At 36.8% G+C, this 12,268-nt stretch overlaps 1 protein-coding gene across 2 annotated transcripts in view; it reads right to left on the reverse strand.

Annotated features, from left to right (window-relative positions):
* Positions 1–914: 914 nt before the first annotated feature.
* Positions 915–12,268, reverse strand: part of GOLPH3 (golgi phosphoprotein 3) — a 28,246-nt gene continuing 16,892 nt past the window's right edge. For both annotated transcript variants that reach the window (XM_031557202.1, XM_031557201.1), the window contains exons 3-4: positions 7,786–7,900; positions 915–4,762 (exon numbers count right to left, since the gene is read on the reverse strand). In XM_031557202.1, the coding sequence (XP_031413062.1) occupies positions 4,338–4,762; positions 7,786–7,900 (540 nt within the window). In that variant the 3' untranslated portion in view covers positions 915–4,337. The remainder of the gene's footprint in view (positions 4,763–7,785; positions 7,901–12,268) is intronic.

Genomic DNA, 12,268 nt, shown 5'->3' on the forward strand with positions numbered 1-12,268 from the left:
CAGACAAAGCTATTTGTTGGAAAGGAACATGCTCAAACCATCAGCCACAGAAGAGGCAAAAGCAGTTCTGAGGACAAGGTGATGGAAAGCTGAGCTCAAGGTGGCTCTAAATCTGAAAGCAATAATAAAAGGTTAAAATGAAAAGGCAAGACATCTGAGGCTGGAAATCAGTACAGATTGCTTGTGAGCACAAGAGGAAGTCACTGATATACACAGAAAAGGAACAGAAGACCAAAGTCAGAAGAGAAAAAAAACTAGAAACTGCCTGAAAGTTCAGACAGGTTAGTAGGGGGAAGAAAAAAAAAAAAAAAAAAAGCTATGATGCATCAGCATTTCTTTCCCTACTTCTTCCACAGTTGTATAAGCCAGCTTACAACTATGTATACAAGTTTCTCCTACTTCTGAGTCAGAGGGCATTTCTTCTTCAGCTCTTCACAGGCCTCATGTTGCTGCTCTCTAGAAAGGAGAAAACAAGAACCGATGGGAGGAAACTCCAGATGTTGTCCAGAGATGAGCACAGGCAGCGGTTCTGTCCTTGCTTCTTCCCCACCCAAAGAGCCTGCCTTCCTACCCAAGATGTAGGGTACCACTTCAGTGTTTAACACTTAGAAAGCACTTGGCTACAAGTCTTTTCCTGAGTAACTATGTCAATGTACACACTAAGCATTGCTACAGAATAAATGATTTGTTCTCAAGAAACGCATACTTCTCCATAAGGAGAGACACAACAGGCTCTGACTGCCTAAGTGCTGAAAGCCCAGTTTACACAGAATTGATGCTGTAATGGAAAATCTTAAAAGTTCTGTTTCCCAAACTGGTGAAGACCAAGACCTTAACACTTGTGAACTACCCAACAAATGAATAAAAAATCATTTGGGTATGACATGCACGTGATACACATTAACCAGTTGCAGTTGATAGCTTGAAAGGGTGCTTTATTTTGATTGAATACAGATTCAGTTCACAGAGAACACATCAGTTAATACATATCTTCACTTTGTAGGAGAAATGGGCATGAACACAAGCACTCAGTCACCAGTCTTTTATAGTCAAATTATGCAACTTGTACCTTGAAAGCATCATGCATGAGAGTTTTCACTAAAACCCCATATAGGAGCACTGTAGTCATCTCCAGAAACAGAGGAGGTAAATCTCAGACTGTGAAATTAATTGCATATGTATACATCACTTGTGAATTTATCCTTCAAAATCCTGGTTTTGATGTTAATATGGGAGCGTTTTCTAAAAAAATGAGTCCCTGAATAACATCTTTCCCCTTGAGGTTCAAGTTCTTCTGCGTACAGCTAGCAGCCTTCACCTCAAGCAGCCAGTGAGAGTTGGAAGCAGCCAAAACTCCCTTAAAACCACATTAGTGAGCTGCAGTGGCAACTATCAGGAAGACGGGTACCTGGGCCTCAGCAGAACAGAGCAGTCTCCATGTTCAACCATTAGAACCTGATATAGTAACGAAGACAAGGCTGTTTGCCAAAGCAGTCCCAATTAATCTACCTAACTTACCGTCATTGTTAGCCTTAAGGTTTGGTGGCACTTGGATTTGAAGACTCCAAAGCTCTTCTATTTCCCCCACATTCCCAGCTTCATATCAGGCAATCTAGCAGAAGATACTGTCGCTCTTCACAAACCACTCAGACCTATCCAATGGCTCTCTGTAACAGGTTCCCTCATCACACAAGTTCTACCTTGAAGGAAAAGCAAGGTGCTTAGTACTGCAGGGAGTTCACATCTGCCTGTGTGCACATATGGGTATGGGACACTACCTCTCTCCAGATGCTGTTAAAGAGGAGTGACATATTTAGACATGTTGGCTCAAAGGCAGATGAAAGCCCTGAATGTGGGGCAACCTAACGTGAAACATGGCAGGAACACAAGAAGTACAGAATGAAGATGAGAGGGCAGAAAGGGAATTACGAAAGATGTCGTCAGACCAAAACGTTTCATTTCAGCTTTTCAAAGCTGTTTTAGAAGTTTTGTGCACTCAACCTGCTTCTGAGTGCTCAACTGTTTTCTGACTTTTACAACTAATTTATTCTCTCCTCTCAAAGAGCCCCAAAACACAAGAAGACACCACCAGCGACACAATGAAAGCAGAGGAATAGCAAATACTACCAAGCACAGAAAGTATTCTGTAAGCTGTCAAATATAAGAGTAACACAGTAATCTTCATTTTTCCTCCAATTATAATAATCAAGGCTTGAAAACGTTTAAAATAATTGTCTAAGCTGCAAGTTCATGCCCAAGCTCCTCAAAGTTTTAAACAGCATCTTACAACTGAGAAAACACTGTTTATCTTTTTATTTGTAAACCAGAGTTTGAAATACTTTATAATATTCTTATAATTTCATCTTTTTTTTTTTCCCCCTAAAGAAACAGCATTTAAGTACTGAATGAACAGAGTGGTGTTAAATGTTAAGGACCATGTTTTTAAAATCTTTATTAAAAAATGTAGTAATTACGAATTTAATTTGTTTTAAACTAAGCTATGTAAGCATCTAAATGATTTGAAATGAGGTGCAAAATTGGAAGTCCAGTCACAGATGAGGCTGTGGAGTTGTGCTCATGACAGAAGAGGCCTACCTGGGCAGGCAAGCTGCACACTCACAAGTTAACTCTGCCTGTCTCCATCATGAACGCTGCAACACCGCTGACCTATGCAATGTAAACTCACCCTTTCTAATAAGAAGGATATTAACTAAAGCTTTCAGTTAAGCAATAAAACCCTTCTAATTAGCAACAGAAAATAAAAAACGACATGCTTGCTCTGTTTCAGGCACTTTTAAGATCATAGTTTATTTACTGTAGGTAAAAAGCTAGTATACAGATTAAGAGATCCCTTAAATTTCAACTCTACAGTTATACACCATCTAGTATTCTTGCTTTGAATATTAACCAATAACTTTTCTAAACACCTGTAAGCCCCGCTATAAATCTGCGTTATGAGGAAAAAAATATATATAAATCAATGCTTATTTGTTCAATGCATAATATTTACATTGTGAAAACTGTGGGAGATGTAACAAGGAGTGGTCAAGAGGCAATAAATTTTAAAAAGCCAAAGTTGTAAAGATTTGTTGTTGTTTTTTTTCCCCGCCCACAGCAGTGTGCTGATCAGCATAATTGTATACAAAAATTAAAATGAGTGTCCCATTACAGAAATCTTAATCATCCAAACTGCAGTCATTACTTGCAAACAACGTACATGCAACACCTGCTAGGACTGACTTTGTTTTCAAGTGTAAAACAGATTATGACATTTAGACAAACGTTAACTTGCATACAAAGAAAATTAAAAACTGCACTCAAGAACTGTACTGGTCACAAGCATCTTCCATACAGGAGGGGAAAGAAAAATAAACACTTAACAATGACAGAAAGTCGTCTCATTCTGTACACTAATTATCAAAGGCAGTGTATAGACTGAGAATATCTGGATGGCAAATTCTGTAGACACTGGAAACAAAAAGCTTTCACATACATGCTCTTTGTAAGAGGCCTTTCTTTCCAACAAATGGCAATGACTGACAGCAAGTAAGGGGCACCAGGTGTACAACTAAATAGATCTTGCAAAATACTAAGATGGGGCAGTTGTTAATATACAACTTGAACTATATATACAATATAACGGAATGTATTCCATCCCAAACTGGTTTATGAAACAAATGGACCTTTCTATACTAGCCTTTCGACTCACCTATCATTCTAATGATGAAAAGTATAAGCACATGAGAGACTTACATGAAAAGTAAAACTTTATAGGGCATCTTCAAAGGACCACTGACAAAGCTGCTTAACGGAATTTCTGCTTTTAAAGTAATTTTGTTAGACATAATCGAAAAAAAGGTCTGTGTATAAAATGCCCTGATAGACACTTCAACAAGAGCTTTGGTGATTTAAAAAGGCCCTTTTTGATCTGTTATGAATCATACTGTAGAAGTACTGATGTATGCACACATTTGTGTCAGCTGAGACTAGTGATCCAATTGCATGCACATTTCCTCGAGGTGCTTTCCACGTTAAACCACTCCAGTAACAATAAAATGAAAAATAAGAGTAACCAAAGTACTTCAGATAACTCCTACTTAACAGGAAATGGAATGCCAATATGGCAGTTGTTGTTTTAAACAGGAAGGTCTCTTGTACCAGCAGAATCCTGTATACAGATGCACAGAGAAGGAAGGAATACACCACTTATAATCCCCATTAAACAAGAGCTGACTCATCATGTGAGAAGGTACAAATTACAGAAAATATGAATAGTCAATAGAAGAGAAACAACTGGTTTACATGAAAGAAAAGAGAACACTTCAGTCTGATTGCAGTTATTTTGTGAAAGCTGCTACAACAGCCCACAGAACCTCATTTGTGTTGGCTTTCATACATTCAACCTCAGGGTCTAAATCCAGAAGCTGCCGCACTCTCTTTGTGGCTAAATCATACTGCTCATCCAAAAGGGGGGCAAAAGCGTTCTCCAGGACATCTGAAGCATGGGCTAAATAAACGAGTGCCAGCAAGCGCTTGTCCATGCGGTGAGGGTCATTCACCCATTTGTCAAGAACTGCCTCTTGAACCTTCTTGATGAGGCGCTGTTTGATGTTGTTGTTGGTGAGAGGGTGCGTAGTCATGTCAAAAAGAAGGAAGTTCTGTTTCTCTGTTGTCAGTACACCTTTTTCCACTAGATTTTTAGCTAACCGTTCACGGACATTTCGTAACTGGTAGTGCAACTTTAGCGGGTTCCATGTTTCACCTAAGAAAAAACAAACAAAAAAGCTAATCAGGCAAAAACTAAGCTGAACTATTACAGAGATTTTTTTCCCTGTGGTGCAGAATGAGCTGTCAAATTCATATAGCTGACTACTACAGTAAGATATTGTGGTCATTTCAGCATTTCTCTGATCTCTGACCTATCCAGATACATGCATAAAGACAGAAACCATGAGAACAAATTTGAAGAGTTTCAGGGTATGTTTATAGTTGGGATTCAGAGTTAGCTAAGTCATGCCTTGACCAAGAATATGATAAATAAGCACTCCTGTACTTATGAAGAACTGTTACAAAGAGTTTTAGTAACAAAAAACATTTATTGTTCACAATTTAAAAAGCACTTCCTCCAACCTTGTCTATTTAGAACAGAATAGTTGGGTTGGAAGGAACTTTCCAAGTTTGTCTAGACCAGCTGCCTGACTTCTTCAGGGCTAATCAAAAGTTAAAACATATTTGTCTGCTTCCAATATTTATCAATTCAGAGACTGGGAGAACTGTCATCACCATTCTTTCTGCCATAAAGACAAGCTAAAGTGCGGCTATCCTACATAACTCTGGTTTTTCTATTTCCTCAAGTTTACGCTCTCCATTTCCGCTCCTCTCAAGGGCACTTCAGAGTACATGTATGCACTTCAGAGGAGGGAATTTTTAAAGCACAAAATGTCAACAGCTACATATGAAGCTGAAGTTGTTAAGCACTGAGAAATCCATCTTTGTTTAGAAGTTTACTTCACCTAAAATTTTTAGGTTCAGCTTACCTCAGCGTTTCAGCATTAAGATCTCCTCCTGATATTAAAAAGCCGTTGCACTTTTACAGGTGAGGAAAGAAACAGTATTGAACATTTCTTATGTAGAAATAGTTTTTCCAAAAACAATATAGCATCTTCTACAGCAGTGTGTTTCTATTTTTTTTGTTAGTTTTCAGTAATAATAAATAAAAACACGGAAGAACTTAAGTCTTTCCCATTTGTTGCAAGGTGACAAACTGTATGCAAGTAACAGCCAAGTCAAGTAAAGAAATGGGGTGACACCAACTGCGTAGTAAAAGGTAAGTCCTGTAGGTCCCAATCCTTACTCCTGTGGGATTTTCCAGCTTGACCATGAATGAAACTATCACACACCATCACCCCCCAAAAGGCACTGTCCTTTTAGTGTTTCACAGATGTTTCCTAGGTGCTTCTAAATCTGGTAGGTGGATGTGTGATAGTAAGAATTAGTACTGTGGTGACACCTTGTGACCAACCACCACCACTACACATTTATTCCAATACAGAAGGATGTTTTTTTTTCCCCTGCAGGAAGACTTGGCTTTTTGACCCAAACTTCTGTATTCCCTATACTTGCCTCTCTTTGAGGTTATCTTATAAGCAACATTGGCCTAGCAAATGTAGCTTCAAACATCCATATGAAGATTTCCACAATGGCTTTGAACTCATATGCACTGGAACAGAAGCAGTATTCTTGCACTTCTGATAACGATGGCTGGAATAATTATTTTCCCAGGATCAGGCCCCAGAGTAAAGAATTCATTAAAAACATCCTTCAAAGGGCAGATCTCAACTATGAGAAATGCAAAGTACCCTAATGCCATTGAAGAACCAGTAATTAAATACTCATGTGCAAGCAAAAAAGATTGATCTAAGTCTCAGCCAAAGCACTAATGATAATAATTTTCCTGGAGCCAAAGTTTATGAGGCACATGCCTCAAGGAAAATCTACAATATAGTTCATTCATTACATGACCTTTTTTGAATCAGTACTAACTTGATGTTGATAAGGTGAAACATCAATATTTGTGAAGAGGAAAACAACTGCCTTTACAAGCTGTAGAAGCGAAGGAGAGCTGAGCAAGAACAGCTTAAATCGTGGGGATGTGCTGCAGCCCTGACCTCTACTGACAAGAACTCTCATTCTCCCTATCCACTGATCAATACTCACTGAACTAGAAAGGAATGGAAAGGATGGAATATGAACTGTGCAGGAGAACACAGAAGTGCAAGGAAGGCTTTTGACATAGTGTACGAAGAACATAAACATGAAGTAGTAGAGAACTGGAGAAAATTTTGCTCAGTTTTGAAGCTCATCTGTTTCTACAAGTAACAAACAAGTTCAGGTGAACAATCTCAAATCTCACGATCCCCTTCCTCCCAAAGCCATGTTCTTGACAAAACAGGTTTCATTTTTTTCCTCCACTGTTCACATCATTGAAGTACAGCTCTGATCTTCAGCAGAAAAGCTGCATTTTGTGTGTTTTGTAAAAACAGGTGAGTCTTAGAAAAGAATTCCGGTTACAGAAAAACAAAAACAAAAAAAAACAGTACACGCTACAAATGTTGGAGAGTTATATGACGAGTTTTAACTGCAAATGTAAAGATGAAATCAAACTGATGTTTATTTTCTCTCCCTTTTTTTTTGTTTTGTTTTGCAAAAAATGTTTAGCTTTATATGAAAATTTGTGCACAAACCCTTCATTCAGATCAACTAGAAGAGCTATGCAGTATTTGAAATTTTTGTTACATTTCTCCAGGTAATAAACAACTCATCTCTATTATTTATGACTGATGGCTGAATTTTTACTCTCAATTTTTACAACCACGCAGGTAGCTTCTTAAGTTCTTATCCAAAGTTCTGAGCACTGAATCCATATGACCATACTCTAAACTTCCAGTAGCTTTCATTTCCAGTTACAAAGAAAGACAGTAAAGACAGTTATAGCTCCAGGGCAGAGTCCTGATTCACTTCTGATTACCAGAAGACACATTTTACCGCAGAGCTGAGATGTTCTCTGACATTTCCACCCAGATCCTCTCTGTACCAAGTTGAAAGCAACAGTTACTTACATTTGATTAAAGGCTACAATCAACAAGAGACTACTCTAGAAGGCAGACTAATTAAATTTTTGCATAATTTCTTCTCCAAAATCTATTAGTAGAATCTCTAGTGATTCCAAGTATCCAGCTTTATTGAGAGGAGAAAAAAAGCAAATACATTATGTCCAAGGCTTACCACTAAGAAGTTCAATCCAGTTTTGTACTGTTTCAGGAGGCTGGGTCTCTTTTATGTGTTTCAGAGCTTCATCAAGCAGAACATCCCCTGTAGGAGCATCAGACTTGCAGATCACCTAAAACAGAATAAAACACAGTATTTTCACTTAATTCATACATCACAAACATCCAATAACAACAACAACAACAACAACAACAACAAAAAAGCTAGGAAAATCTACTTGTAATGAGAACAAAGGGGAATAAAAAAAGTGACAAATCTTTTTGTTAAGAATATGCAAGTTATAAAAATCTCATTTAAAAACTACTCAATATTTTAATTACAAAAAAAAAATCAGTGTTGAGTCAGTTATCTATTATCAAAAGTTAATTAACTAAAACTATAGTTATTAAGCACGCGTTAACACTAACTTGTTTATTTAAGGTGGTCGTCCTTCCTTTCCTCCTCAAAATAAAATATTCTACAGTTTCAAACTATTCTCTGGTGGCAGTCTACTTCACTGTTTCAAACCAATTGATTCAAAATACTGCAGTTAAACAATTGGGCAATACAAAGTTGAGAAATCAATTAGAAAAATAAAAAAGCAGATTTTCTTCTCTCAAAGATCAATGGATAACAATGAGCTAAACAGAACATCTGTAATTTTTCACAGCTCTGCAGAACACACTGATGAGAAACCTTAGTTTCCATTCACTAACAGTTAAGCAAACTATGTACATACAAAAACTGATATTGCACATATTACAGGAATTAATGCTTGTCACTTAATTCTAAAATGATTTAATTGAATTCTTTCCCCGAAAAATCATTCACAGTAACATAACAGAGCAGAAGAATTTGAGTAACTGCTTATTTAAAAGTACAAGCAGTTACATAAACCATGCACAAATACCAGCTTTTCTGGTTAAAAAGACAACAGCATGAAACTAAAAAGATACAGATTTAAGTAACCAGAGTCAATGTATTTAATAAGGAAGATATTCCTCTTTCCCACAACAGTATTTCTTTAGGAAAAGATTAATTGCCAGATACAAAGCTGCTTATGCAGATGATTAAATCTGGCAATTGTTTCACAGTTGGCACTTTATATGTAGGTAAAAAATAACGGGAAACAAAGAAAAACTCAACCACATCAAAACAATTCCACATCTACAGGAGAAGCAGCAGGTAAGAGATGTTACTTGTAAGCAAAGCTTCCCAATAGTCAGAAGGTGCCTGCTACCACAGAGCAAAAGCTTAAAGCATTCCAATGAAGTACAGCCCAGTTTTAGCTCTGTCACTCAAACAACCCATATTATAAGCAACAGAGCTCTGTAATGTCAAGATTATCCTTAACCAGAGATATGTCCAAAGACAACAATGTGAAATTAGAAAGAAATGCAAAGTATTTTAGTCAGGATGAGAAACTGGGAGCACATAAAAAAGATTCAATGCATCACTATGTAATTCAGAACAGAAAAAACAAAATAAAAAACCCTCCAGCAGCAGGCTGCAAGTCAAATGAATCAACAAAAAAGCAGTCCTTTAGCAAGGTGAAAATTTCATTCTAAGCTGTGTTAACAGGAAAACTGTGGGAAAGATCTCTAAATAGTTATCAGGTCGTTTCTGGAATGTTATTTCCATTTTAGATAGCATGCATAAAGCACTCAATTTGAAATTTGAATAAAATCAGCAAGAACGGAACTGTCAACACTGACAGGCTAAAAAGAATTAGATTTGCTTAGATATAAAAATAAAGCATGCAAAATATTTTTGCAAAGTGGGTATCAATCAGGAGTTCAGAGTTTAATTTTAGTCCAGACAAACCCTACTAAAAACAAACCCCAACACGTGCATCTTTCTGATTTACAAGCCTGTAGCACAGCTTAACTCAAAAACCTCATTAACCACACACCAAGTTATTACATCTCTTCCAGTTTCATACCATGTTTTCTGAACTTCTGGAAGTTTCTATTCCCTAAATACATCAGAGCAAGTTTCAAGTGTTTTTAGTTGCTACACTGTGTTCAATTAATAGCAACCTTTCATGCCTTTAAGATCAGCAAAAAAAACAACACACACAGAAGATCTCTTAGGAAGTTCAGAAAACAGCTTCCCTTGATTATATGGAGTTAAGATACCTTTCATTACCATTGCAAGGAAGCTTAAGAAGGTGGTCAGCACATGATCCATGATGACAGAAAGAGCCTAAACATAAAACACTTAGAGGAAAGCTACAAGGAGCACAGAGTCTTCCATCCAACTCAATCAGCTCTCTCAGAGCCCTTGTGAAGCCACAAAACATGGTGGTTTTGCCTCTGAGTTTATCACTGCAGCTAGGCACTCAGATAATAGAGCACTGTTTCTTCTTAATTCTCTGCTAAACAGAACAATCCCTAAACAGATTCTTCCAATTACCCTTCCCCTCAAAATAAAAATTTAATTATATATATATATATACACACATATATACATATATATATATATACACATATATATTACAATTATGCTTTACAATTCCACATTATTTCTTCTTCTCCTTTCTCTCTCAGCACACAGAGACGTGCAATAAGGGGAGCTCAGACATCTTTTTCCTCTTTTCACAGATCTGCCTTCTTGGACAAGGATTTATTGACTAATATCTCTTGGTTAATTCTTTCCAGAGTCACTGAAGCACAAGAAGAGTGGATATTGAGTGAGTTGGGCATGTTGTGAATTGAACCATCATAGAAGACAAAGTATCCACACAGGGGAATATTTTTTCCTCTTTTTAATAGATGAACTAAGGTAAAGGTAAAGAAGCTGCAAACCTATTTACTCAGAGATTATGATCTTTAGACCTATTGCGGAAATCTTTTTTTACTCCAATTCTTCAGGAATTTATCACATACTAAATGTGCCTCATATCCAGCCACTAAGAATATTTCCATTGTATAAAGTATTTAATTTGCATTTTCCACAACGTCGTTCTGCAATTAAGCAGCACTGAAGATTAAGCACCTCAAGCACTAATTTCCTGAGTGAATTCTTCATTATTTAGTTTTAGTAATAACAGTAAAAAAATACTCATGCATGAATTGCTCAGAATTGTCAGTTATAAAACAGAGGTTAATCCAAGGATTTGCTAAGATTTCTTTTATTTCAAGAAAAAAAGCAGTAATTATTGGTTTTGCTTTCTGAGACGGTAAAAGACAGCAGAGAATTCCATTTTCCATCTTCAACAACCACAGTCCTAGAAATTATTTTATTTACATACAAATCTCAACTTTCATTTCTTTGTTTCCAGTAGTGACACCAGTAGATAGAACTCTGAAACAATGCAGTGATTATATACTCTCCAGACACATTTGCAAGGACATAACAACACAAAGACTAGTCATATTGGCTATCAGAAGTTTTTCTAAAGTTCATCACCTGTCTGCCAGTTTCTTAGTTTCATCTGTACCTGGCATTTAAAGATAGTCAAGATCCTGCACTACTGTCCAAAAATCTAGTTCTGCTGTTCTTCCTCAGCTTAGTGCTTGTGTCCCACCTCTGATGACAAGATAAAGACAATGATTCAAGTAAAAATTTAACTGAGCAGAAAACTGAATGAGTTTTAAGACAGAGTGATTACCTGATAAGGCTGCACAAATAGTATTAACAGTTAAAGGGAAACTCAAAAAAAAAAAAGCCTACTTGCGAAGACAGAACTGCGCTTCTTAGCTGCAGCACCAACTTAAGTAACTGAAAGTTAAGCCTTCCCCTTCAGAACATGGCTGGAATGATAATACGGTTTGAGTTACAAATCAGAGCACTGAGTTTTCAAAACAGCAATGCAGTATTAAACACTGCAAGACTTGAAATAACATAGGAAACAATACAAGAATTATTTCTATACAGAGAGATGAAGTAGGAGAGAAGAAACATCAGACTATGTATCAGTAGTTAGGAATTTTACTTGCATGAAGTTCCTTAGGTAGAAATCAATTGCATTTGAATTTTATACTAAATCTTCTCCAAAGAACTCTCCTGCCTGCAAAACAATCCCTAGATTTGTTGTTTTGTTCAACAACAAAAAGAACAAAGCATTAAAATGCTAGGTAGCTTTCAGCTTTCCTTAAGAGATCTTAAATAAAAAAAATCAAAATCAAAAACCAGACAGACCAAACCCCAGAATCACACACTTTAAAAAAAGGAGGAATAGAAGAATTTGGTTTGCATGCTGCAGTAAAGGTATGGTACAGGTTATTTTTCTATTTTCCTAAAAAGCACAGTTAAAACTTCAGGTAAGCGGACCTGACAAAGTTTGTATAGAAAGAAAATATCTGCTAAAGAACATTCCTGAATGCCTAAGAAGCCAAAAGCTGTGTGGGGGAAAAAAGATTGTGCAAACTAGTAAGTGCTGAATATGTTTACATAAACCTAAAAGAAGTAGGAGCTGTTTGCCTCAACAGAGGTTCAATTCTTCAGCAAAGAAGGAAGCTGGGAGATGTTTGGGGAACTTGGAAGCTCTCCTTTAAAA

Source organism: Meleagris gallopavo, chromosome Z, assembly GCF_000146605.3.
Source record: "Meleagris gallopavo isolate NT-WF06-2002-E0010 breed Aviagen turkey brand Nicholas breeding stock chromosome Z, Turkey_5.1, whole genome shotgun sequence".
NCBI lineage: Eukaryota > Metazoa > Chordata > Aves > Galliformes > Phasianidae > Meleagris > Meleagris gallopavo.